The following is a 22,455-nucleotide window of genomic DNA, read 5'->3' on the forward strand; positions in this document are numbered from 1 at the left end:
TGTTTAGGCAAATAGAGGCCTAAGTGAAAGTCCTGTCAAACTTTATTTGCGAGGCATGTTGTGAAATATGTCAATGAATTTGCACTATAGAGCCCGACCGATAAATCGTTAAGCCAATAATATTGGCTGATATTAACATATCCAGTGAGTATTGGTATTAGCTTATTTTATTGCAGATATACACCGATATTATCAGATGTTTTCGCCAGGTAAATAGCATTTTATTTGAGTATAATTTTATTACACTAGCAGTTCTTTTTCACCAGCAGAGGGTGCTGTATGGATTACAACAAGTATTATCACTCACCATTACAATCTCAGGCAATGATGCACGTACATGCACAACTACTTTACAGTCGAGTGACCATCTTGTGTTCATTATACATCTTATCAAAAGTGTTTGATAACTGCAATTAAGGGATCAACACAATAAATGTTTATATGTATCTCTACAGATGGAACATAGATCTAAGAAAGATATCGGATGATATATCACTATCTGATTTTTCTCTCTCCCCAATATCGATTTCGGTATTGGCCCCTAACTCTCATATCGGTCGGGCCCTTATTCCACTGGGCGTGATGTATTTTAATTATTTTTTGTTATGAAAAGGCTGTACTCTGAATTCATCTAAGATCCAACAGCTGGAGACTTTTACTGTTCTTTCTTTTAGCTTCAGAGCAGATTTATTCTTCTTTATAGTAAATGGATCTTTACATCAAAGCTCTTTTATCAAACCACATGTTTGCATTTCATAATTCTTCATAAAAGTCATTTATCAAGCAGACCAAGAGCACTATTTAATTACAATTTTTAAAGATTTTGTTAATTATGTTATCTTATTAATTATCTTAATGTTGTATCTCTGTGTTACAGTTAGAGGAAAGGAAAATGTGTTTTAAAGAAGAAGAGACACATTAATCTCTGATCTTTAATTTGATGTATTAGACATTAATAAAAGTGGAATTTAAAAACCACAGGGAATGTATAGAAAACATTTTGCCACGTTTGATCATTGCATTAAAGTCACAGATACAAATGAATGTAAAAAATATCAATAACCTTATTTAAGTTTTCAAAGGCTTCTTTTTAATCTTAGACTTCACTGTGCAGAGATGATGACAAAACATATAAACTTTGGAAAACTGAAAGACGAAGCAAATCAACGTCAATTATTAATATTGATCATGATCAACAACACATTTATTTGTTACCTTTTGCTGACTAAGGTTTTAAGACACACACGCACACACACACACACACACACGCACAAAAGGAAACAAAAACAAAGGGGAGCCGCCAGTTACGTAAAGTCACACGGACTCTCACTATCTGAGTAACGACTTTGAAGCCCGGCTGTGATAATTACTGTCCACTCAGACTGGCTGATGAGGAAACTAATGAAGAAGATGAGGATGTGTATGTTTGTGTGCGCCAACAGAATATGTGTGTTTCCTGATCATGATATTTTAAACCCACAAAACGATCAGTTTGCATCTTAAAAGGTGATACGTTTGTTTCTTAGCATCTCTACAATCATCTGTGTCATTGGCCTATAGGCTGCATGAATCTCCCCAAAATGATCAGCTCTTCAACGGGGCGTTCCATGCAGAAGCACTGCCTGTCAACAGGCAAGGCAGGCAACTGCTTGGGGACCCAGGCCTTTAAACCACAGCATTGGCACTAAATGTGCACATTTTGCAATGACAGTAGGGAACCTCTCTAAGGTGGCCCCATGTGACAGCACTCACTCACTCTCCATGCCCTGCAGCGAAGGAAAAGAGGAATGACTGTATCTGTGTGGGAGTGTAAAAAGAGAGAGGAAGACAGTTGGGACACTGGCAGACAAAATGTTTATGAACGCTGGTTGGAGGGGTCCCCAGTGAAATTTAGCTTAGGGCCTCAACAGACTCTAGAATCGCCTCTGTATCCATGACAACTGTCAGTTATTTACACAGTGGAAGTGAATGATAGAGGATGCTGCTGCTGCTCGGTGCAGCTCAAGTTTAAAAAAAAGAAGAAGCAAATTTAGAGATGTTTGTTTTCTAATTGCTTCAGTTACTACTCTAGGTTTTCTCATCTTTGTTGCATAAGAAAGGGGGGGTGGGGGGGCTAAAACGCAATTAGCACAAGTTTCCTCTGCTCTTGTGGAAACATTTTTAATTTTCCATCTTCAAGTTTGGGATCACACAACTGTCAAGGCCAAACACTGAATTTCCCCTTGTGGGATCAATAAAGTATATCTTCTTCTTCTTCTTCTTCTTCTTCTTCTGTTTCAAGGTTTTAATTTAGTTACTGCTCTTGTAAATGTGGACCACTTGACAACCCTTTTTATATGAACCTTTTACAAAATGTAATGAATTTCTAACAAAAGAAAACACCGTCAAGGACTTATTTGAATCTTCATTAACTAGGTCTAAATATCTTGACTATAATCAGAGATGAATTATTATTAATGATTTGTTCCATATAAATACATGGCATACATGTTTTGTAACATCTGAACATGTCTGACTTGCGGAGTAAAATACATGTAGGTCCATTTAAATATTTACAACATTAACCACACTAAATCAAACCCTTGAGTCACACAATTCATTTATACAAATGTGAGGTTGATTCCCAAAACATTTCTGTGCTAGTTCTTCTTCTCAAGTTGCTTCATGTAACCACTCTCTCTATCTCTCTCTCTCTCTCTCTCTCTCTCTCTCTGTCTCTCTCTATAAAAGTGCCATCTCATATTTCTAGCTGCCGCAGGATGGATGCAAATAAGCTTCAAGCTACCTCTGGTGCAAATCATGTGATTACTCTTAATTGACTACCGTCCCTTTAAAGATAAACAATAAGATAAAAAATAGGTACCGCCTTGTTGTATTTGCAAACACAGTCACCCAGGGCTTATTGGGGCTTCATATCAGCCAGATTAATCACAGGCGTTAAGTGATGTGATTAAATGGAGCTACAGGGCTTATGCACTTAATTGTGTTCTATTTAAAATACACAACATCAGGGAATGTCCACATGTACCTAATGTGCTCAGTAATCCCATCATTCTGCTGTCACAAGCTCGGGAAGTTATTGGGTACTAATGCTTTTGAATTTTTGAATAATGCTGCTGTATATCAGAGGTGCTGTAATAGGTTGTCATTGTGGGTTTAACTGAACGGTCACTTTAGATATTTAGGAGATGGAGCAGACAGCAGACAAACAAACTGTGCGTTAGATATGAACTCCTCTTTCAGCAAGGACCTCAGACGCGCCACCTCGCAGACAGTCATCTCTCTGAAGGTCACCGTGTTTGATGTGGAAAGCTTTGGCTCAATGTAATTCTGCAGCTAATTATAGTCCTGCTGCTGAACCCTGCATTTCTATTCCCAGACGCAATATCTTTTATTTACACCCGCTTATCTCTATTGGAAGAAAGCTTCCTATTGATAACCTGTCCGCCCTTGTAGACCCCAATTTGGAACCTTTTGGTCCCCAGTGTCGTTTTGTCCTTATCTGGACGTACGACTCCTCCATCTGGTCAACAGCTGATCATTATCGGACCAAATCACCTTCACACACAGCCGGCCTTAACGTATAGGCTCTGTGGGTGTTTGTCTGCTTTAACAGGGAAGCAACGAGACAGAAAGAGACGGGGAACTTTTATCACATGTACTCTATACTGTATTTACACTGAGTCTGTGAGAGGGACAGAAAGAGACGATGAACTTTTATCACATGTACTCTATACTGTATTTACACTGAGTCTGTGAGAGGGACAGAAAGAGTGAGGGAATAGAGAGTCCACATGTTGTTAATCTGATCTCCTCCTCTCCAGTCTCAGCCGTGCTCTCTCACTGTGATTGCCCCTGAGATGCTTCAGCTCCTCCTCAATGTCACTCACTTCACCGCTCCATCCTCAGCACCAAGGTCGCTGCATCTCAGTGCTCACAGTGTTGTTTATTTATAAGAAAGGACTCAGTCGAGAAGTACTCTCACAAACAGATGTGATTTGAGACATGTACTAGGATTGTATTTTTGTCTGTTAGGGTTTCAGTCATACAAGTCTTGTACAGAAAATCTCCCTCCACTGGGTTTGAGAAACCCCACACAGACATAAGGACAGAGAGAGAGACCACCATATGGAAAAACAATATGGACCTTCTGCTGGGTGCCTCACTCTCAAATAAATGTGTATAGTTGTTTTAGACTTATGATCAGCTAGTTTTACAGTAAGACAAAGTGTGCACCTGACCGGATTTTCTTTATTGTTTTGAAAGAAGTTAGGTCTTTGCATCTTTCTCTGGTCCTGAATCTCACAGCGCCACAGTCGTTTTACCGACACCTGGCACTTTCTTCTTCATTTGCTATTTAATGGCAGCAAACAACTTTCATATGTGCTACAGCCACTGCCTGGCATAGTGCTGCATTACAACCAGGTGTACGGAAATCCAATGGAAAATATATATATTGAAAGCTCCTGTGAGGAGTTATGAAATAGATTACTATTACCATGTCAGTTGCCTGGCTCGTCCAATAAAAAGGCAGCAAACATAAGCCATATAGCAACACAGCCAAGAATCCAATTTTCCTGCTGCATTGTCCTAAAATAGCAGGACTGTAAAAAAGAAAAAATCCTGAATGCAACATTGTTAACCAAACATGGATTTGAATGTCTAGATATTGAAGCCTGAAGCAAAATCCCATAGCCAATGTGAAATTTCTTATTTAGGATGCTGAAACAGTTGAAGTGTTCACAGCTTGAAGGGTTACATCGTAAGCTGTTACAGCTAAGTGGACATCCTGCTCTGCTGTTTGTCTGTCAAACCAACATTCATTCTCTGACAGCTTCAGATTTGCACAAGTTTGAAAGCTTAAATCTGCAAAGAAGAAAGTATTTTTTGTGTCATATTTAATTCTCTTGTTTTTATTCTATTGTTGGCAGAGATGAAAGGTCACACACTAATATGTGTCTCTAGTCCGTCTACAAACCCTCCAATTATCAGAAAAGTCCATCCTCTCCGTCTTCTGTCTGTTCCACTTTTCAGAAAATGTGTGCTCAAACAGGCTGTTTGGAGATTTTCCCTTCATGACATCACAAAGGGCAGTAGCCCCTCCCCCAGGTTGGTGACACTCCCACAGCTAGGTGTTTGTTCTGCCCTCTGAGTCTGCCTTCTCACTGTAAACAATAGGACATGGAGCGAGAAAGCCCGAGTACACCCAAGTCCTTCCAGAGAGGGGGCGTGGTCAGACACAGCTCATTTACATATTTAAAGGTACAGACAACGAAACAGCCTGTTCTGAGCAGGGCTGAAATAAAGGGGTTTATAGACATGATCAAATACAGGATCAGAGTGGATTTACAACAAGAAACTTCACACACATGTTGTGGGGAGCTCTGAGACTTTTTTAAACCGGTGGAAAATGATAATATTTTGTGAATTTTAAAGCAGCCCCAGAGTTTTGATTAGATAAAAAAACACAATATGGAAACATATCATCTCACTTAGCACATCAGAAAACATAAAAAAAATGTCCTGAAACAAAAGAAAACTTTTAAACTGCTATAGACAACAACTGCTTATCCTAGCAGACATATCTGTCCTGGAGTGAAAAGAAGGATCTAGACATATCCGTCCTTGAGTGATTGAGTAAGATTTGAGCCTCCATTTGAGGAAAGATACAGAGGCTTTAACGGATGCTATCAGGGGCAAGTGAAGGACAATTCCAATGAAGTGTTTCTTTATCTCTAACTTTCTCTTAATGGAATTTGCAGCACTGGATGTATTCAGGACCATAAGAGAAAGAGAAAAAGAAAAAGCAAGTTAAAAGGATGGCAACAGGAGAGAACATAGTGCAAAAAGAGGTATGAGTCAGAAGTGATCAGATTTGAAACACGATGCTTGGTTTCTGGTCTCCTGGTGGACAGGTCACTGTGATAATAATGTGTGAGTCACAGGGGTTTAGTCCTATAAGCATATCCTGCTACAGTGTCACTTATACTCTTAATTGAATATGGATGAATGATATTCAAGACCTGCAAAAACTTGTGATTGACTTGAAAATAGTTGGATATCAACATTCTGTGATATCCATCCATCCATTTTCTTGCCGTCCCCACTAACTATCCCGAGGAACCTACAACACCAGGTTCAACTATGTAAATCCTTAGTCGTAGACAGGCCTACAACACATAGAATATCAATAAAGTACCATGAGGATGATTTTTAACTGGTCTGTTAACATTTCATAAACAACCATTTTGGATAATTGCCCGGCCTGACCAAACTCATCAAAGAAAAAAACAAATCAAAGTCAAACACATGTAAGTGTATACAGACAGACATGTGTCTTTTGGGGAATGCTGTTTTTAATGGCAGATCAACAGACTCTCATTTATCTCCGAGCAGCAGGCGGCAGGCAGTGACTTTTGGGGACAAAGTGGACGCAGGCATCAGAGCGAGACCGAATGTTAAAAGGTAGATTGGGACGGTGGACATGGCAGTTTGAATTTGACAGACTGCCAGAAAAGTCAACGGACCTGAAACTGAAACAAATGTTATTAGGTGTGGAGACGCCATGTGCTGACTGTGCTGACAGAAACATGGCGTTCTGTTATGATACACACAAGTAGGCACAGGAGTGGGCCATCAATCTGCCCGTCTGTGAAGCTGAACGCTGTCTCCAGTATGCATTTAGAAAAAGTATTTGAACAGACCTTTTCTGTCTGTCTCTATTCATAAACTTGAGTATCACACAGAAGTGAAGGTTGTTCACTTTCTGTCGGTGAAGAAGAGGGTACTCTGAGTTATTCTTTTATAGAGTAACTGTGGAATTAATCCGTACTTAGAAGCAGTCAAGTGGTCACAGTATTGTATTTCTGGATCGTTAAGGCTGATACATTCATTAGTTAAGCCTTGTCAGGGTCAAGGGTCAAGAACAAACACAAAGAACAAGAGGAAGCAACCAGTCGTGTAAAAATGCAGTCAAGGTTCACGCACAAGGTCAAACCAGCCCGCTCTCAGAAGTGTGACCGCAGCAGAAAGTCAGACAGCTTTTGACCAAAGATTATTGACTGCAAGCTGACCTGACTGTTTCTCCAATAAATCATACAGTGTTTACCCCAAAAAGATATCAAACATGCAGTAAAGAAGAGGAGGAAGTGTTATCACTGTCACAGGATGACCTCACATGCAAAAAATGAACTCAAAGGGATGCTCCTGCTAGCTTAAGGGAAGTGCAAACTGCATGCTTTTGCAATCTAAACACCTAATTGTGTTTCTTCCTGTCATTGCATAAATAATGCATACATAACCTGTATCCTGATGCCTCAAGTAACTGAGGCATTACAGGGGAGAGATGGTGGACAACACTTCTGATGTCACACAGTTTAGTTTAGATCAAGTAAGATAAGATTGACATGATGCATGATGTGAGAGGACGACAAATACATTGACTGTAAGATTAACCTTCTCACTTTCAAGGCTCTCCATAACATTGCACTATGGCTGTCGCGGTAACCGCAAAAATGAGTTACCGGCGATAAAAACAAGAACTCCGCGGTGAACGGCGGCAAACGCCATAATCGCATGTTAAGTCACCTCACCCCACATAATGTTCAGAGGGACACACAGGCAGCTGCACTGGTATCTAAACCAAATGTATCTTCGCTCCGTTGTTAACATCTTGGCTTTCAGTTAAATGAAACAGGAGAACCAGCTGATTTAGATGATGCAGTTTGTCAAATCTGACCAAAAAGATCAGAGTGAAACGAGGAAACATTTCATTTGAGCTCTCACCTCGCAAATAGGCCTAGTATATGGCTTTAAGATTATTATGATACAATAATACAATAATACCACACACTGTGCTATTGAGCCACCTTGGATCACCAGCCCTACTCGCACCTCTGTACCTTTCTGATCTCCTTCACACACCCTCCCGGACCTTCCATTCTGCCTCCTCCATGCTCCTCACCACACCTCCTGCCCGCCTCTCTTCAATGGGGTCTCGAGGACTTAGCTGTGCAGCCCCCCCGTCTCTGGAACTCTCTCCCACAAACCATCTGTGACATTAATTCTCCCCCCACCTTCAAATCACAGCTCAAAACGTATTTTTAGATTAACTTAGTCTGTCTGACCACGCCCTTCTTACTATTGCTGTTTTTGTTTTTAATTCCTGTTTGAGGGCGCGGTCACACTGGCCATCTGTACCGTGCTGTACTCAAGCACGATTGCCCCCCCCGCTGCGCCATTCCCACGCTGGCCGGCAGGGCCTGCGGTCACACTACACAGGACTAACTGTGCTTAAGTACGATTACCTCTTGTACATAACGTCGTAATACAACACATGTACGCTTTATGTTATTATGAAGCGTGCTCAGTTTACAAACAAGCGGACGAGAGAGAGAGAGAGAGAGAGAGAGAGAGAGACGTGCAGTCGAGTCTGCGTCTGCACATCAGAGAAAAACACAGCACGGTTCTCGGAAATGTCCTGCCTCTTTTACCATATTGGGAATGCAGCCACTTTCGCTCCGTCCGAGGGGAGCATAAACATTAGCACCTTAGCTCTACTGTGCAACCGCAGACTACAGCATATCGTGGGCGTGCTACAGAAGTTAATGGGCGTGCAACATGAGCTGCTGGGCTTGCCACAACGAGCCAATGGGCTTAGATCAGTGATCTCACACTGACAAGACGTCACACTAGCAAAATTTTTTCAAGGGAGGCTAGAACTGAGCGTTACATGCGGCTAATGCTACAGCTAACAGGAGGAGGTAGGAGAAGCCGCGTTTCCACGGACTTTGAATTTTTGCAAATAGATGTGCCTAAACATGCACAGGACACTTGGAAAATACACTAGAGCATATAAAACCAGTAAAAGAAGAATATGACCCCTTTAAGCCATTTTAATCAGACACAGCCATAAATAAATTAAAAAATAAAATAGACGCGCGGCCGAGTCCACAGGCGAGTCCGTGGCCGCACATCGGAGAACAACACAGAGAGTATGACAGCTACTTTGTGTCTTACATTGAGTCATATGCAGACATGAAACTCTGGATTTCTCCATAATGAAGGCTGTCAGCGTTGTTTACCCGCGTGCTTGTGCTCGTGCATGAAGTGTACCGTGCTGAAGCACACCTCTCCGAAGTGTGCCAAAGCCAAGGAAGTGTACAGTGCCTGAGCACGGCACAGAGCGGTCACACTGGTCAAACGAACTGGACTTTAGCGTTGAAGCGTGCTTGGGCACGGTACGGATGGCCAGTGAGACCCTTACTGCTGTGTCTGTTAGGTGACCTTGAGTGACGTGAAAGGCGGCCATAAATAAAATGCGTTATTATTATTATTATTATTGATTATTTATTATAAATTGTCTCCAAAGGGAAATTTGTGTTGGACTCCTGCAGTTTAAGATAATTTTAAAAAAAATACAGATCATACAAAACATGTAGCATTTCATGAAACAATTCCACCTGTACATTAAAACATCTTCTAGCAGCAGTGACATTTTGACATATAGAAACATCATACACTACCTGTTGTTCATACAGGTGATGGATGATGTGCTAGTTTATTGCTTTGTCTCATTAGGCATTCCAAAAGCAACTGTAAAGCACTGACTAATAAATGTATTACTTTCTGCATCATTGAACTTTCTTGAAAACATAAACATTTTTATGCTAATGAAGGTGCCAGTTGAATAGTTATGCACAAGATGTGGCAGAGAGCTTTTTTTTTTTTTTTGCAAATGTGACCAAATAGAGCCGAGAGATTCTGCTGCAGGTATCTCAGGGAACAAGGAAACAATTCAGCTCTTTTATGCATCTTCATTTGTTTTGTTAATTTACTGCACGTAAAACATTACAACAGGATGTGTTCCACAAACTGGGCATCGAGCAACAAATCCAAAACTGGATTAAACATGTAAACTGAGAAAGAAGTAATGGGATGGAAACAAATAATAAAACTCTAATAATGCAACGTGCGGCCTCTCCCATAATGCCCCGGTCTCCTGCTACACATGCACACAACACAACAGTTAGAGCGATTACATGGGTCATTGTGATTCCTCTTTGTGTCTTTGTGTGTCTTTGTGTATAAACAGGCAATTGCTATAGTATGCTGGATATTTCCTTTTTCAGCAAAATGCAAAATAGGGTAAGCAGGAAGACTTCAGCAGCCAAATGAAAACCATAATCCAGCTCTTCCTGTTGCAAATAAAATCTTTATTGTCCTTTTGCTATTTCCATTACCTATCACTGCTGTGCACTTCTCAGTTATTATGTTGTTATGTCTTAAAAAAATCCTTAATTACTTTCTTTAGAGTCATTCTGTGCATCGTTTAATGTGAACATATTTACTTGGAGCTGGTTATTTTTTGTAGCTGAAGGGGCCAATTACGAGCCCCTTGGTTTGGGTCAGATGTTTCCTTTCTGCCGCTCTGAAGACGTGATCACGCTGACTGAGCTCAAAGCTTTCAAGAACATGACTCGACAGTTTGCATCATGACGGGTGTGTATTTGGAGAGAAAAAGCAACCTTGTTACCACAAATAGCCCGGTTAACACATGGCTGAATCGGAGCTGTCCGTTCTGCACACAGAGCTCATGTCGGTTCACTCTGTCCCTTTTCTACTCGTCTACCTGGGAAAGCAGCTTCACAGGTCAGCAGCAGAGAGGGAGAATCAAATGGACTGAATGATGAGGAGGGACGGAAAGAAAACTGAACTAGAATTTACAACGAGATGGTCCTGTGTTTTATTATGTTGTGGGGTTAAATTGAATTAGCTTCCGTCAACAGGTATGTGTGGATTGTACTGGCTCATGCTTACTTATAAAATAATTGCTCAAATAGAAGCCTTTGATGGTTTCACAGTCATTAGCATGCTAATAAGTTCCCAGGAAATATTGCAGGGAGAAGAAGACGTGCAAGTGCTCTGTCAGCAATACTCATATTAAGTTAGTTAACTGAACACCCAAACGTTTGAAGACAGTTGTTGTTTAATGTTCTTCAGCTCCATACTTAGATATGAACGTGTTTATGAGAGTGTGTGTGTCTCTGTGTGTCATATCCTCACAGTTTGTTCATGTGTTGACTTGACATTATTGGAGAAGTTCTGTATGATTCAAAGAGAGAGAGAACAGAGGATGCTTTCTTATTTCCCTTTATTAGACCTGCTTGTTATGTGTCCAATGTATTTACAGTATGTTTGAGAGAGACAAAGTCCGGAATGGTTCAGTGACTTTCTGTCGGTTTATGATTTCAGAGCGCTTGTGGTGTTCTCATTTAAGCTTGTTGTTTTCACATACACAAAAATCCCAAACGTTTCTCCAAATGTTTCCAGGTGAGCTGCATGTGCAACGCAAACAGCTGTTTTTTCACCCCAACATTTTGTCCCATAAGCCCGCTTGTAACATTTCTTTATGAAGTCTGGGTGAGAAGATGTGTGAACATAGCAGGCAATATTTTGGAAAATTCCCGTCAAACGAGCAGGTGTGGTGATGAAGTTTTCAGCACCAAATGGATGAGTGACAGATACGATCGTCATGCGCGTAGTTTAGCTGCTTCATATTTGTTAATTGCTTTTTTCCAACTCACTCGTTTGTGAATACTTCAACTTACACGTAGCAATGGTATGAAGGCAACAACTGTCATCACAGCTTCGTCCACCTTTTCTGCATCGTCCTTATTTATGTGATGCCCTGCGTCCTGACACCCCTTCTACACCCCCACCCGTTCAACGAGAAAAGTGTGGTGAATATGTGAATGGACAAGTCAGGAAGATTTCAGGGGCTAGATATCTGTCCAGAGATCTCAGGAGTGCATGTGTGAAAAAGGTTGTGTAAAATAAAATACCTTCCCATCATAAAAAATGAATACTGTACTTCCTACATGAAGCTCCACCTGCAGAACGGTGAGCTGAGGCCATAAATGTCACAACAGCCACTTTTATATATCTTATAACACACAAAGCGACTCCTCAGCGCTGAGTCACTCTACATGCAGACTGTCACTGCTGACTCAGCACAATCTGCTCTCCAGCTGTCAGTGTTGATCTTCGTCTCAGTCTCTTCCTCCCTCACCTCCATACTGTGATTTCTCTGCTTGACCTGATGGGAAATGTGTATCTATAAAGTGTGGATCTATAAATCTTCCTGATTGACTCGAGGCTAAAATCCTTTACTCTTCATCGATCACTAATCGCTCTCTGACTCCTCAATACGGCTGATATTCCCAAGATCTACCTGTTACTCCGTCACCACTCAGACCCCCCTCAGCAGACACGCTTACACAAATTGATTGACTTTCTCCCCCTCCTCGGCGGCTTCACATCTTACCAGAACAACTTCATAGTCAGGCGCTTACATCCTTGGGGCGGCTTCCTCGCCCGTTTTAGTAATTGGATTATTTGATCTTGAATGGGCTTTGTGTAAACAAAAAGTGTGAGTGAAAAAAAAAAAAAAGAGTGCCCCATCCAAGCACTCTGCAGTCTCTGGGGTCTTTGAAGTGCGGATCTGGCCCCTGACACACAACCGACAGGAGGACGCTGTTTGGAAAAGGCCAGGTCACCTGCCTGGTCCTGATGGGACAGAAGAGCAGCCACAGAGGAGGTGTGTGTGAGGCGAGGATGGTGAAAAAAGGAGTGAAGCTGGTATCGAGAAAAGAAGCTTGCTTCACGGGGACAGGAAGCCGGGGATGATGCATGATGTGAGAGGAAGACAAATAAAAGAGAGGACTCCATGAATGATGCATAGCTTTCTCTCTTCATTATACCCTTCTGGGCAATTTGATTACGCAGGTAAACATACAAGGCCGTATAAGTGAGGGATGAAATGGAATAGAGAAGAGGAGGAGGAGGAGGGAGCGGGGAGTAGTGGAGAGGAAGTGGGTGCGGTGCTTTATGGATTAAAATGGATTTCCAACTCGCAAAAAAGCACACAAGAGTAAAGTTTTTTAGAGGTCTGAAGGAATGTGTGTGTGTGTTTGTGTGTGTGTGTGTGTGTGTGTGTGTGTGTGTGTGTGTGTGTGTGTGTGTGTTGCAGATAAACAGCAGAGAGAGGAAAAGGAAGCGGAATTAAAAAATGAAGAGATGGAATTGCGAGGAGCTCAGCAGGGGGCTTTACTGAGGAATCGACAGTAGTTTTGAAGCACTATTCTTATTGTTGCTGCTGTCAGCATGTTTATGCTTTAGCAGCGAGGCCCCATTCAAATGGAGAAAGAAAAGGCTTTTTATGGTGCTGATAATAAGCCTCCCCTGACTCTGCAGTCTCCCTGTGCCAGCCGCCACTGGCTGCAGACACTCAGGCTGGATGCTGTTTGTTGTTGTTGTTGATGTTGTTGAGTAAATGGAGCTGTGAGTATGTGCACTGATAGTGCCTGGCTGATAAGTGTCAGGCTCTTTGTCTGAAGCTTCTTGGTTTGGTCTGTGTCTTAGTTTGTGAGAACAGCATAAGTCGTGCCCTGAGAGCCGATAGTGTGGTAGTGTGTGTGTGTGTGTGTGTGTGTGTGTGTGTGTGTGTGTGTGTGTGTGTGTGTGTGTGTGAAGGAGCTGAGAAGCAGGTGTGTGTGTGTGTGTGTGTGTGTGTGTGTGGTGTCTCCTCTCTCACCTCACGTCTGTTGTCAGCAGCGGGAGATGAGCTCTTTTGTGGCTCTCGATGATAAAGTCATTAATCACGTTCGCTGTTTGCCACAAACACGCCACACTGCACACGCTGCAAGATGTCTCACTCCGACTGTCCCAGGATGCAACAGTAGACGCAGCCCACTGGAGCAGAATGGGACACGTCCCAGTCCTCTGCCAGCTCAGTGTGTGTGTGTGTGTGTGTGTGTGTGTGTGTGTGTGTGTGTGTGTGTGTGTGTGTGTGTGTGTGTGTGTGTGTGTGTGTGTGTGTGTGTGTGTGTGTGTGTGTGTGTGTGTGTGTGTGAGTGCTGGCTGAATACTCTGTGTGGTTATGAATGTATCTGAGATGATTTCAATGTTCAGACAGAGAAGATAAGAGATAAGATGCTACAAGAAATGCTGCAGCTGTTTGTTCCAACACTAGAGGACAAGATGAGAAGCACAAAAGTTAAATATAAGTAAATACAAAAGCTGTGAACTGTATTATATTATTATAGTTTAAGTGGATAAGGGTTAAGTTCAAATAAACTGTGCCTAAAAAAGAACAAATGGAGATACAACACATCAAGATAAGTATGTAATCTTGATATGTTACTAAACAATAGGAATTACTTACTGTAGTGTTGGCCTCTTTAAACAGCTAAAAACCTGCTCCTTCTTCTGACTCCTTCTCTATCATCACTTGGCCACGTTGAGAGACTGCAAACAATGCAGCATGTTGAAAAGGAAGTCTTGACTGGACGTCTGTTATGCTAACCGATAACTTTATTTGACTGTCGCTCCCAGAGGTTAGGTCAGGCTTTCCCAACCTTGCTGTTCTGATCCCTCATGGAATTCAAAAGGGTCCCCTGAAATGTCTGATTATTGATCAGTAAACCATATTGGAGCATTCTGCCTTAATTGAGCTACAAGACGTTATCCGGTTCTTGAGCTACTGTGAGCCGTAGCTCACACTAAAAACTAACAAACATACAGTATCTCGGTCTGTCGCTCATCGCTGCCTCATGCGTCCAGCATTCATTTCCAGCCTTGTAAATACACGCTCACCTGGCTGGATATCATACACTGAGGAAAACCATCCTTCCTTTCAGCCCTTTCTGCCCCTGCCATGATAATAAACCTGAAATAGCCTAAATATGTACTCAAACCAATGTTTACTTGAAACACAAAAGAAAAAACTATCATATGATTTAAATTTTATTCGTTTTATCAAAAAGCTGAATGTGTTTTGGATGTCTGGGTCCTCCAGAATTTTTGTGAAGTCAAAATGGAGTCACAAGCTGAAAAAGGTTGGGAACCATGGGGCGAGATTGTTTGAGATCAGGGGAGTATTTGGCACACTCTTGTTATTTTTTCTCTTGTTATGTGGTTAAAGAATTGATTTGTTTTCATCCACTTTTTATTCATTAAATAATCTGTTTCAAAATGTCAAATTAGTGCGCCTGTTTACATGAGAAGTGAGAATAAACAGATATTTAAAAGACAAATACTTTGTGTTTTTCATTTGATTGTTTTAACCCTGACTGATTTATTTCAGTTAGTATATACACTAACAGTTTACATTTTGCAGGTTCAGTGAATACTGTTTTAATCCTAACCTGAGTCCTGACCAACAGAATAAATATATTTTCTTATTCAACTTGACCTTTTGTTATTAAAGTCGTTCCTCTTTGTTAATACCAGTCATGCTCTGGTTCCACCTTTTCAGAGATTTGCTGCTTTTCTGATTTGAAATGACTTTGAATATTTATAACAGAATCACCTTGGCCTGTTTGGAGATTTAATTATTTACTATTTTCTATGTTTGTATTCGTCCATGTGCCTTTAATGAATAGCCGACAGTGGAGGAAATGTGGAGAAAGAACAAGTGGGAAAAACATGAAGCCAAGGTCATCAGCAGGAAGAAATCATAGAAAGCAGTCGCTGTTGAGTTGAATGAGTACGACCCTCACTCTTATACCATTCAACAGATTCAAAAGTAATACAAGATAAATAAATTAGCTAAAACTGACAGATTTGAGACTTTTCTTATTTCCTTTCAGTCAATGAGTTTCTCTTCTGAAAAGAAATCCAAGGACAAAGACACACATGCAGATGTACAGTACACACATAATGCACACATGCTTTGCAGTGAGTGTGGAGGTAACAGCAGTACATAGTGAAGTCAGGAGCTTGGCAGCATGCAGTGTCACACTCGAGTCCCCACACTAACTAATGTGCTCTTATTTAGCCATCAATCCCCTTTAGCTTATGTCAGCTGGTTTGCCACAGCTCCACGGTCATACATAAGCAATGAGAGATCGTCAATCATCGTCAACATTATGGTCCATTGAGGAGGGAGCTGACGGTGACTGGAATGTAGATGTAGAAAGTCTAATGTTTCCTCTCATAAGCTTTCAGATGCGCAGATGAAGCATACGATGGAGGACGATACCAGAGACGCCGGGTCTCATTCACCGATATCGTCCTAAGATGTTTCTTTAAATTAGTTCTTAAGAATGTAAGAAAACATTACCAAAGACTCTCAACCTGCAGAATTGTTCACACGTCTGTTGGCTAATTTGTCTTGTAAATTGAAGGTTTGTGCATATTTTTCCTAATTGGCATTTAAAAACACCCCTTTAATGCTCATGTAGGGCCATGAGACTGCAGGGTCGTGAGACTGCAGGGTCATGAGGCTGCAGGGTCATGAGACTGCAGGGTCATGAGGCTGCAGGGTCATGAGACTGCAGGGTCATGAGACTGCAGGGTCATGAGGCTGCAGGGGCGTGAGACTGCAGGGCCGTGGGGCACAAACCCAAACTAACAGGATTAGAAAAGACAAGTAGAGAGATGTTAAGAATGGCCACATTATGATGATGTTTGATATGTGCACTGAAGCCCATATCAAATACTTTAGTAGTTGTGCTGTTATTGAAACACAAATGGGCTGATTTAGTAGATTACATGCAATGAAGCGAGCAATGTGCAAGGCCAACTCAGAGAAAAAAAGGAACAAACTTTTCTAGTTGTCGCCTGTCACAGATTCAGACTGTCTCCACACTTCTGTGGCAGTCTCGAGCCGCTGACAGCCACAAACTGATCCTCACCCATTTGAATAATAGATATGTCAAATTAACATTTACAGATTTTGTTTACAGATATTTTTTTATGTCATGCAGAGGTGGAATTGTTTCTCATCACCGGAAAGTTTGCTCGTGCAGATCCTGATAAATACTACACTGCACAGAGGCAATGTTTACCCTGCAGGGCAGTTTGGGATGCATTCAACCGTACGTGTGTGTTTACATGTTTTGTGCATTAGACAGCGTCTTTTTGACTCATGTGCAGAGCTTTAGCTCAAAAGCTGCACAAGCCTTTTGTGAAGCAGACCCTCAGATTTCGTTCTTTCTTAAAAACCAATTCCAGATAAAAAAAACTTTGGTGGATGTCAGACTCTTATTGAAAACTGTGTAAGTGGTTTGTAAGAAGACATTTCAGTTGGAGAATGAGTCTCGATGTGTTGATTCCAAGTTGACTAAATAAAGTTAGAATCAGTCCTTAGTTACCACACTCTTCATTTACGCTCAGTCATTTCTGCTGGCCACTTCTTACCTTTAAGTAACCTTTCTCTGAAAACTAACAACAGCTCTAGTCAGCTTTGGTCTTAGTATTTACCCCTGAGTGGTCAAAGCTGCACATGATAAATGGAGTTGAGTCAGTGGAAAAGCTCGCTTCAAACCAAAAGGTAATAAACTTTCTAAATGTATAGCCCAGCTACGCCAAAGGCCAGGTTATTCCAAAGTAATAGAAATGTAAAAGCTTTCGAGTATCTCATTTGTCTTTGTTCCATCCACTTATGCGTGTGTGCAGTATTGATTTAGGAGTGCTGTCTCTGCAGAATTTCTATGCATCCTTTAATTAAGCGTTCTCATTCCTGCTCTCTCCTCCTCCTCCTGCTGTCGTTTTCCCGTTATATTAGCCTCACTACTTTCAATCTTTGCCTGTCACTGTGGCTCTTCTGTTTCCATCTCCACATTGTGTGTGCACCTTCTCTCCTTTCAGCACTACACACACACACACACACACACACACACACACACACACACACACACACACACACTAAGCGTCTTTATATGATCATATCTTCAGGCTCATTCTCATTTATTCCTTGTTAATTCTAGCTTCACTTTATTCACCTTGTTTCCTCTCTTCTCTACCTGACTCTTCTTTTTTTCACATTATAAGCTTTACTGAGGACAATCATTGACTTTTCTTTAAATTCTTTCTCTGTTTCTGCTTCTCCATCTCTCCTCCAGATTTGGACTTTCGCTACTTCTGGAAGTGGAGTGCGTTCGAGGACTACCTGCTCTTCTGCTTCGGCTTCACCGTGCTGTGCACCGTCGTCACCCTGCTGCTCCTGGACTCTCCTGTGTTCGTGGAGACGCAGGGCTCCCTCGCTGTCATGTTCGAGGCCATGCTCGGCCTCCCGCAACTGCTGCAAAACTTTCACAACCACTCCACCAAAGGCATGAGGTACAGTACACTTAGAGATCAAAAAGGGTCTCGCAGAAAGCTTACGAGGCACACAGCAGGATTGTACTAATTAGTCTATCCTTAATGAGCAAAGAGTAGACATATTTCAGATTTGCACAAACAAAATATGCTAACAAGGTCATTTATAATCATTAGAAGCCACGTGAAAAAAAATCTGTGAGTCAGGCTTTGGAATATCCAATAATCTGAGCATAAACAATTATCCAGGAGTTATCTATCGCCTTCAGTAATGAGGATAAATGATTTTCTGACACATTGATTTTACTGAGAAAATAAGATTAATTTTGTGTGCACTCTCTCCTCTCAGACTGTGTCTACAAGGTGAACAACAAAGAAAACTGAAATGGGACAAGAATGAAACTTATCTGCCCTCTAAAAGAAGTTAAAAAATCAAAATATCGCCTCGATGAAACATTCATGATGGGCAACGTTCAAGGCTATACCTAGAGGTTAGCTTGTGCCCATGTTTCAGTCAAAGCCTTAAACGTAATAAACGCGGGATACTGGGTGAAAGATGGATGCAAAAAAAAAAAAAAGCTGAGCTTGCATCCTGATGTCCTTCTTGTTTGGGGTTATAAGGTTAAGTGTGCAGAGGTCTATGTGTAAACTGATTCTCCTTTCAGGTAGAGGAGGACTGTGAGATCAATTACTCCCCTAATGGCACAGAACCTCAAACTAATTATCATCATTACTTCCTCATTATGTCTCATGTCTGTCATCAGTGCAGAGCAGACACTGTGACTGGTGTGTGTGTGTGTGTGTGTGTGTGTGTGCGTGTGTGTGTGTGTGTGTGTGTGTGTGTGTGTGTGTGTGTGTGTGTGTGTGTGTGTGTGTGTGTGAAATAGCCACATGCTTTTCTGGTCACTCATCTTTGAAAAAGCCTTTACAGACAGAGCTACATATTTATATCAGTTTTCAGGAGAGGTAACGCAGATGTTACAGGAATTTTTTAAGTTGTTTAAAGATAGTGTCAGTAGCTTTTTCCTTAAAAAAATAAAATATAGACTTTTACATACTGTAAGTAATGCTGCTCAGTCATCACTTATGGGCCTCCTGTGGTCCTGACTGTGTCTGCAGAGAGTGTGTGGTCACTTCATGACATCAGGTGTCACTTTGTGTAAAGTTCTCCTGACTTGAGCCCTTTTCACATGTGCACTCCTAAAAATATCTAGATAATTTCAGGAGGACTGCTGTTCACCTTCTCCCTCACAGAGGGAGACTATCCCTTTGAGATGGGAGGGGGGGCGGGGGGGGGGCGGGGGGGAGGGGGGTCTCCTGACGTAAATAAACAATGTAGAAGTAGCTGACAAAGCAACAGAGTTCGCTATACGTCGCTATTGTTCCCAAGATTAACCTGTTCCAGAGCAAGTTCAGCCTAAGTGTAACCCGGGTACATTATATATTTTAGCCTTCCAGCCTCTGAGAGGAGTGACCTCTGTGAACCTACATAATCATAATGAATGGTTTTTAATTTCATTTCTGTTACTCATTAATGAATTTCCTTTTTCTTAAACTTTTGATAAGCTCACCTTTACTCCGCTAAATCTCTCAACCAATCAGAACTCAACCCACTAATCATAAACATCCGGTTCACAAGGTCACTTGCTCTTTCTCTTCCAACTCACGCTGGCACAGCACGGCAGATCGCCATGGTGATGGTGTCTGTCCTAGACAGTAAAGTTGGACTGAATGATTCAACACACGGCAGTGAGTTTCTTATGGGATACTTGTGTACTAGCTAGAAATCTGTGTTTACTCACCTCATGTATGGAGGCATGGAGGCTATAGTCTTCCAAGCGGGGCGGCCCAGGTTCAAATCCGACCTGTATCTCCTTTCCCGCATGTCATTCCCCACTCTCTCTCTCTTCCTGATTTCCGACTCTGTCCACTGTCCTATCTCTCAAATAAAGGCAAAAAAAGCCCAAAAATAAATCTTAAAAAAAAAAGAAGTGGACCATTTTGTAGCACTGAAGATCCGGGGTCAGCCCTATGTTCCCACAGCCCAATGGTCCCACATCCCTATGTTCCCACATTTCTAGGACATTTTCAAAATGAGCTTATGACGCCTCCAGAGGGCTGGAAAGTGACTCAAAGCATCCCAGGAGCTCCCCATCTCTATGCCAACCCGGCTTTCCAGAGGTATTAATGCACTGCAAACTATGGTTTGCGTCCAGTTGCTGCGCTTCATTCGACTGATCTGACCGGAAGCTAGTCAATGCGAGGCCTCTGTGCTACTTACCGTAAAATCCGGTGTATAAGACGCACCCTGTTTTGAAGGTCTCTTTGAGAGAAAAAAAACTATTTTCCTGCGTGAGGATTTATATTGTGTTCAGCGATGTCTACAACGTGCAGTTTCTGTACAGCTGTGTCGTTCTTTTAGTTCTGTCTGTTTTCACTTTCGGGAGTTTGCACTCCTACTAGCTACAGTACGGTAGTTGAGCTCTCAGCCTGCAGGGAAAGTTGGCAGAGGCACAGACCTGCTAGCTTGCAGGTCGCGCTGCCCGACTCCGCTGATCACTCTTTAACTTTAATATAGGACTCTTTCAATCAAAAGAGCACTCCACAAGGTTTATTTAAGGAACAATATACCACTGTTTCTGTAAATGCATGATTATGACCTCATGAGGAAGAAAAGATGTGGAAAAAGTAGCGCAGCCAGACTGGTCTGTGTCACCGTCTTTCCCAGCACAGCGTGCACTCAGCTTTCAAGACACAATGAATGGGGATGGGTTTTAATCACATCAGGTCACAGTGATAGGGGCTGCTGCACCCGCTGTAATGACGGCGTGTTTCAGTATTTTATACTGGTATATTTAGTCGCACCGATGTATAAGACGCAGCCAACTTTTAAGACGAAAAAATAGGTATTAAAAGTGCGTCTTATACACCGGATTTTACGGTAGTTTGTTTATTTAAAAGGACAATGTGCACTTACATTAAATGTTTGCAATAAACAAAGAGATGGGCGCACCAGATTTAGCTAAAAGCTACATTCCATCTGTAGTCCATTGCTACTGGATAATAGGTTGGGTGCAATTGGCTTCCAAATTGGGAGAAAGGGGGATAAAATCTGATACAAATTTATGAAAAAGGAAATGTGGGAACATAGGGCTGTGGGAACATGATCCAGAGTGAACCCTAAAGTTACCTCACTAACCACATATCCTGCTCCTAAGTCCTATGTCAATACATGTCTTTATTTTATTCGCCACAGTATTAGAGTACCACAGAAACACTTGATTCAGGCCCAAAGGTGTGCCTCCTCATGAGAAACCATTTGACTGTGAAGCAGTGATTAGTTTCACTATCTGTATATAATCTAACAAACACTGTATATAACTCTTCTTCCTCTTCCGTGTCTTCTCTTAGTTTACTGTCGGTCCCACAGCTTTCATACCCAGAGACACGCAGAGCAGTTCAGTCAAGCCTGCACACATTTAGCCTCATGCCACACATGCATCCATAAAGAAATAAACCCTGAACATACCTCAGTGTTGAAGTCTTAAAATAATGTGTCAGTGAACTTAAAGACTCTGCATAACAGTTGATTTACTGTTTGAAAGGAAAGATGATTTTTTCTCTCTTTAATACGGCCCATTTCACATAAAGAGTCCTCAGGGTGCACATCTGTGCTGGCACGTCCCGTGAGAACTCATTCAACTCTTATTTGATATCATGCCAAAGATTAAAGACGCTATAAACTGCATTAGGTCTCTGAGACGAGTGATGAACAGCACAGAGTCACTTCACTCAGCGGCAAAATCCTGCATTCACAAGTGCTGTGGTTGGACCAAAAGAGCCGCCACAAAAACACTTTTTTAAAAACACCTTAGTTGCTGAGTTATTTCTGGATACATATTTTTCCGACCTCACCATTGATTGCAGTGGCCTTAATTGCACAAATGACCCTGTTTGATGAAACGGCAAATTCAGCACTTCTGTCTCCGCGTGTGTAACATGTTTCAGATCTTTTGACCCTCGTTATGTACACTTAAGGATCCTCTCATTTGTTCAGTTAAGCTAAAGCACACTTCTTTTTTTAAAGATCTGATGATGCAGCACATAATCTGCCCCTCGTCTCATGTTGTCCTATGAAATAGTTACTCAGATGCCGTCCAATCAGATTCCCTTGAGGACCGTTACTGAACGGAGATGGTGAGAGTAAAGATCCATCTCATCAAGGGCTGCTCAGCTGCAGAGAGAGAGAGGCATGATGAGCACATTCAATGTACACAACCAGCTTATATAACACTGTGTAATGAGACTTCTTGGTCACTGCTGACAGTTTGCAGCTTCACACTTATACCAATA

General features: G+C 41.7%; 1 protein-coding gene across 2 annotated transcripts in view; it reads left to right on the forward strand.

The window, feature by feature from the left end:
* The window catches only part of si:dkey-246g23.2 (solute carrier family 66 member 2), a 61,311-nt gene that overhangs the window by 16,356 nt on the left and 22,500 nt on the right, over nt 1–22,455 (forward strand). For both annotated transcript variants that reach the window (XM_061036757.1, XM_061036758.1), the window contains exon 4: nt 17,907–18,123. In XM_061036757.1, coding sequence (XP_060892740.1) covers nt 17,907–18,123 — 217 coding nt within the window. The remainder of the gene's footprint in view (nt 1–17,906; nt 18,124–22,455) is intronic.

Source organism: Labrus mixtus, chromosome 4 (genome assembly GCF_963584025.1).
Source record: "Labrus mixtus chromosome 4, fLabMix1.1, whole genome shotgun sequence".
Taxonomy (NCBI): Eukaryota; Metazoa; Chordata; class Actinopteri; order Labriformes; family Labridae; genus Labrus; species Labrus mixtus.